The sequence below is a fragment of the Alosa sapidissima genome, chromosome 2 (genome assembly GCF_018492685.1).
Source record: "Alosa sapidissima isolate fAloSap1 chromosome 2, fAloSap1.pri, whole genome shotgun sequence".
NCBI lineage: Eukaryota > Metazoa > Chordata > Actinopteri > Clupeiformes > Clupeidae > Alosa > Alosa sapidissima.
Genome location: NC_055958.1, coordinates 18,994,465 through 19,000,769, shown reverse-complemented (window position 1 = coordinate 19,000,769; position 6,305 = coordinate 18,994,465). Strand labels below are relative to the sequence as shown.

Sequence of the window (6,305 nt, the reverse complement as noted above, 5' to 3'; positions counted from 1 at the left end):
TATCTCTCGCATCCAACCGGAGCGTCAGGTAAGAATACAACCACAGCCAAGGATCATTGATTACTCTGGTTCAAGCTTTACAGTCTTCTAAAATGAATGCGTAATGAACGATCAATATCAATGCAGCCCATCATGCCAATATAAGTTTAATTGATTCACTGCAGATTGCTTACTGTGGCATGTTGCATGTAAAAACGTTTAACTTCATTAACTGTGTGATTGTCTAGCAAACCTGTTTTTTTCCTGCTAGTCAGAGAGTAAATAAAGACAACAGATTTAATTTGCACCAGTATAGTTGATAAGTTGTCTAAATTTATTTGATGCAATTTACAAAAGCAAGCGTGTTGCAATGCTCTTAAACACTTGCAATCTACATACAGTTGACTTTCTACTGTATCCCTTGACATCATTTGAGTGGACCCACAACAGCCTGCAAACACCAAACGACTCCCAAATGACTTGTGGTGTGTGACTAGATGACTTGGGCAAGTACCGTCAGACGTCTCAGAATGTAACCAACTGCTTTTATCTTTAAGAAAAATACCAGGGCAACATTCATTGGTGGGCTTTTGGCCCACTGTGATTGTAAGATACACATGATTCCAAAAAAACATACTGCCTTATTTTCAAGTGAAATACATGCATTTTAATTCTGTAATCTCTTACATTTGTACAACGCATGTGTTTTCCTTCTTCATACAGTCATATCAACCTGAAAAAATGTACAATTTCGACACCAACATGGGACAATTTTGGTAGCCACAGTAAAATATGTAGTCACAACTGTAGTTAAGAGTGCGTTCACATCGTTTTGTTTTTACATGGCGAACAAGATCAAGAAAGCGACCATCAAACAGAAGAGACCCATAGCTTCAGACAGGGCGAATCCCAGAATGGCATAAGAGAAGAGCTGCTGCTTCAGGGAGGGGTTTCTGTAATGAGATGAAAACCAGAAATTGACAATAGTACTAGCATACATTTAAAAAAAAAAAAAAAAACTCGTTCCTTTACAGGCTGAAGACTAACTGGAATACTTGCCTGGCATATCCGATGATGAGACTGCCAAAGACAGTTCCAATTCCAGCACCAGATCCAGCCACTCCGACTGTGGCTGCTCCAGCACCAATGAACTTAGCAGCAGTGTCGATATCCCTGCTCACAGCACTAGTCTGGAAGCCACGGAGTGCTACCTGGGTCATGGGGCTTTGTGGCACAAGGGCTGTGCTGGTCTGTTGGGACACACTTCACTTTAGAACAACGAAACATAACATTTTACAGTGCAAACATTGGTCAAACAATCTCATTACAACATCTTTGCATATGAGCATCTACGAGTAAACCATGGGCAGCACAGCGCTAGTACAATGGCAACAAAACATAATACTCTAAACTAACTTACAGAACCTTCCTGTCAACCCACAGGGACATTACAGAGGGAACGATAGCTGGAGACACTCACCTCTGTTTTGACCTCTGGCCGGGAAAGGACAGAAGCAGAGAGGGGTCTGTAGAGAGCCCTGGAGCCAGCACGGACCTACAGTTAAACACACACAAACAATGTACTCAAGACAAAATGTTGCTTCATTAGAGCACCTCCGCAAACCCAGGCAACAAAGAGTACAAGTTAAAGTTGGGGAGAAGCAGCAGGTTAATGTTAAATTGAAGTGTCAGGACAGGGGGCAAAGTATCTTCAGGATGATCACAATTTATTGAGATTGCATTCATATTTGTGAACAACCACTAGACACAGACATAAACAATGACAAAGGTGACCTCAGAAGCATTAATTAATTAGATCACTACGAAGTCAGAGACTGGGATTAGAGGGCGAAATCCACTTGCTATGAGTAAGTATCCAAAGAGTACACTTGGAAGAGCTTCCTTGTAGACATAACCCTGCTAGCCAGCTAACGTTTGCTAGCTTCGAACAGCATCAAGGTGCAAAGATTATTCACTGTACTCGAACTGTCCGACATGGGACATTACAGTGGCAACATGGCCAACGTATTATGTACAAACAATGCGTCCACAAATGTCAACTGGCCGTCTGGGTCTGCAGACCAGCTAGCGTAAGGTTAGGGGGCTAGTTTTACAGTCTCTGATACAGCTAGTTTGACAGTCAATGTTAACATATTTGGAAGGTGTTGACCTTAGCTAACGATAGCCAGGTTAGCAAGAAAGGACGGATAAGTTATACTTGAATGGAGTAATTCTCTTTATGTTGTGTCAGTACTACTATGCACAAACCCCAAACGGAAGCATTTAACAGACAAGCGAAGTGGAGGTTGTCAGTAGCTAACGTTAGCTAGTCAGTATGAAAGTTACCTTAACATGGATGGCAAAGTAGCTAACGTTAGCATTAATTCCCAAGTTCAAGAACAGGCCCTTACAGCTAGAAACGAACAATGTAAACCAAAGCATCAAATCTTTTGGTCGTTTCTGACAGAATTACTCACCATTGCTGGCGTGGAGACGAATTTTGCACAGGCGTACATTTTTGGGTTTTTAGGGTATTATAAGCGGTTCTGGTGGATTAGATAGCAGCCCGGCTATATCTGAAATGACAAACGATAAGGTCAGTACAAGTCTTTCTGCACAATCTTTAAAAAATGACTGTGTATAAATACCAGTATACATTGTAAATAAGCGCTTTTGTCTTTAACATGGCAAAATATCACATATAGAGTAGGATGAGATAAGATTGTCAGGCTACAAATTCTCTACACAACCTCCATTGCACTTACCGACAGCAGAGGTCGAACCACTTCCCTTTCAACGCATGCGCCAACCGGTTTATAAGAAAATCCCGGATGATGATGCACTGACCAGACAAGGTCATTTCATTTTATTGAACCAGTTTAGTCCAAATAGAATTCGTTAAAACATACCTTAATTACATGTTAATAAATATTTCTCCATTTTAGTTTGTTGCCATGAGCCTGGTTTTATTAATCAATGGTGCACCTGTGTGAAAAGTCTATTAAATGTATAATACAGATTTGCAGTCTGTTTTAATAACTTTTTGTTTGGAGCAGACCTTGTTTGTATATTTCAGGTTGCTGCTGTTCCATGTCAGTGGAAGCACATATTTTTGCGTCATTTATTAAAACTATGATTTTGCACATAGCATATTGCCTGAATCTCTGTGGCTGCCTATAACAGGACATAGCTAGTCTACCTGCCTTTGCAGACATTCAGTATAGGCCTATCATTGCACCTGTTGAGGCATGAATTTACCAGAACCCTGCCCAGCACATGTCTCAGGACGCTGCCTGTGTGTCTCTATGGCTGGAGGCGCAGCAGTTCACCAGCAGAATTTGTAATCTTGATGAATGGGTTGCCAACATGTGGGGCTACAAGGCAAAGGTAATGAGCGTTGTGCGCCTCACCGCACAGTAGTTCTGGCAGAGGTATCCCCCACTGGTTCCGCTGGTATGATCGGTGCAGGTGCGCCAAGGGGATGAAGTCATAGCCGCTCAATCTCACACAGACTGTGCTGAATCACTCACACTAATGCAGGGCATAAACCCACCTCACCCAGAGGAAATGAGGGAACGTGCTCACCAGAGACCAGGCCTACTCCTTCCAATACACTCACACCTATAAAATGCTCAAACGCCTGTACAGAGTCTGAATGTTCTGGGTACAACAGATAGGAACACATGCATGCATTACATAGAATATATATAAACTGTGTTCATGATATGTATATAGATGCATGACATAGTTTATCAATACAGTGTGAATGTGCAATTAAGCTTACCGCCAACACAGGCTAAGTTCAGTGGATACTTTCATTGATATTAATACAACCATTTTCTTATAGTATTCATAATATTGGTAATAAAAGTAATATTTAATATAATTTCACATAAGGGATAACATATACAATTCAATGCTACTGAATTTTAATTGTCTTAATAAACGATGCCGTTTGTTGTCCAGCAGAGGGAGTTATTACAACTGCTCTAGAGGGTGCTTTAAGCCCTCCCTCTGCTAGATGTAAACACATTTTTATGTACAGACAAAGCACAGTTTGCATCACTTTATAAAAATGTGCAGCGTCTCCTTTACAAAAAATAAATACCATTTTTTTATAACTATATATTGCATCTTATTTGAGTGGTGAATTTGAGGTAACAAATAAACAGGATGTTAAATATGCAGAAACATGTATGGAAATATGTAAATCATTTTCCTCTGGGTTGTTCTTATATGTTCTTGAAGGGAAAAAAAACATGGCAATGCAATGCACAGGAAAATCTCTGAGATGTTTGTTAAATTGGTCCTTAACCACCTGAGGTCACTGTCTGTGTGTCTAATTAACCGCACTGTGGTGGGAGGGGGGCTCTGCACAGCTCCAGAAGGTGAGGAGAATCCAGCCCATCTACTCCCCTGACACTTGCCTCTTCCCTCCCCTCACTGCAGCATGCACACCCCCCACTCACCATCCTTCCTACACACGCACACACATACACACACACATGCACACACATCTGCGGTGTTGCATATTACACCAGGAGACATTCCATTTGCATGCCGGCCCCATCAAGCTGAATGCACTCAGACTCGTAATAAAAGGCATTGACCCCCTTAACCTTTATGAATTACAATTTGTGCCTGTAGCACATCCTGACAGAGGCCTCAGAAATGTGGGCATCTCCACTGTGTTTGTGTGTGTGTGTGTGTGTGTCTGTGTGTGAGGAAGAGGGAGGGTGAGAGAGAGAGAGAGAGCAAAGTGTTGTTTAGCAATTGTTAAGGAGAAGGGGAAAAGGTTTTTACGGCTCTTAACTAGCACTTCTGACAAGCCTCCAAAAGAAGGCATCCTGACAGCAGAGGTAAGACTGACCTCACAAAAGCCTTCATAAGCTGCCCCTCAAAACACCACTCGCCATCTTTAGTGTGTGGTGTTGCAACTAGCAACACTTACATACTGAATTGTGAAGAGAAACCACGGTCCACACAGCTGGAGGCCATCCTGTTCCATGACCATACTTTGTTTGAGGGGATTCACAGATTCAAAGGTCATTATTATTCACACAATTGATTTTCTCAATAAATCCATAATAACACTGATCTCTGTGCAACTGGCATGCGTGCATGCGGGGGGGTTATGAGCTAAGAAAACGCTGACACTTGCACTATCTAGTCTAACTGGACAGTGGCTTTACAGTGCTGCAAGAACCAAGTAGATTCTGTGTTGTTCAATAAATTGTTATTATTATTAAACAATATAATAATAATAAAATAATAATAATAGTCTTATTATTATGAATAATAATAATAATAATAATAACAATAAATAATTGTAGATACTAAATTGCTGAATCTTGAACCACCTGGCAGACCAAAACCTTTAATAGTAAATCTCTATTGAAGCAAGAGTAGTTCACAGAAAAAAAAGTAACATTAATGTAAACAAAATCACTAATGCTTCCAATGCTCACTCAGATTCAAAAATGATTCAGATTTTCAATGAACCCATGACAAAAATATAAGTGTTAAACTACCACATCAATAGAAGCTAGATACTAAAAAGTTTCTAAAGAACAGAGGTGGACTTGGCAACAACATTTGTTATTGGCATTTATGAGCTGTTTATGCACAATCATTGTGTGCTCTTTCATCCTCCAACTCCTGCAAGAGAGTGCCTCTCTGGGCAGGACTGGAAACGCAGTAAAACGTGTGAAGCCTGAGGTCCTAGCCAAGAGAAACAGACTTGCTTCCTGACGCATGTTTATAACGGAAAAATAAAAGAGGGCCAAAAGGTTCTGATTTCACACATTCTGCCTGGATGCACTCCATATAAATTACACAGAGACACAAACCTGCCATAAAACGCTTGGAACATTTTGATTGTCTCCTACCACGCGCAGGTCCCTATTAAAAGCTGGGCTAACATTTTGGCAGCTGAAATCCATTGCTATTCAGGGAACTATTTGCTTCTTGATTCACTTTGCTGCAAATCACAATAATCTACAGTATCTAAATAATGCCCTCAAATCATTTTCTTTCAACCAGCCCTTTACGCTCTGCAGATTAGCCTTAAAGATTGCAAGAGACGCACAAGAAAGACAGGCCTCGGAGATATCGACACACGGATTTCTCCAGGGGAGCTATAAAATGTGCCTTAACTGCAAACCAGAAATACTCATGCATAATAATAGCAATATCACCAGGTGAATCATCAAGCCAATCAATGTGGTAAATTCATTAAGTCGCCCGTAAGATAACCAAGTCACCCTGAAAAACCGTCACTCTTGAATTCTCATCACCTGGAAAACATGTGTCTAATTGCCTCAATT

At 40.8% G+C, this 6,305-nt stretch overlaps 1 protein-coding gene across 1 annotated transcript; it reads right to left on the bottom strand.

The window, feature by feature from the left end:
* Positions 1 to 290: 290 nt before the first annotated feature.
* atp5mc3a (ATP synthase membrane subunit c locus 3a) lies at positions 291 to 2,814 on the bottom strand. Its single transcript, XM_042084197.1, has 5 exons — positions 2,745 to 2,814; positions 2,457 to 2,555; positions 1,460 to 1,534; positions 1,039 to 1,229; positions 291 to 932 (listed from the first exon to the last, which is right to left on the bottom strand). Exons 2-5 carry the CDS (start codon positions 2,493 to 2,495, stop codon positions 818 to 820), a joined length of 420 nt encoding a protein of 139 aa, XP_041940131.1. The 5' UTR covers positions 2,496 to 2,555; positions 2,745 to 2,814; the 3' UTR covers positions 291 to 817.
* Positions 2,815 to 6,305: the final 3,491 nt, after the last annotated feature.

Coding starts and splice junctions, on each gene's coding strand:
- atp5mc3a (XM_042084197.1), bottom strand. CDS start 2,495: ATGTACGCCTGTGCAAAATTCGTCTCCACGCCAGCAATG. Junction 1,535..2,456: donor TCGTCTCCACGCCAGCAATG/GTGAGTAATTCT, acceptor GTTTAACTGTAG/GTCCGTGCTGGCTCCAGGGC. Junction 1,230..1,459: donor GGCCAGAGGTCAAAACAGAG/GTGAGTGTCTCC, acceptor GTGTCCCAACAG/ACCAGCACAGCCCTTGTGCC.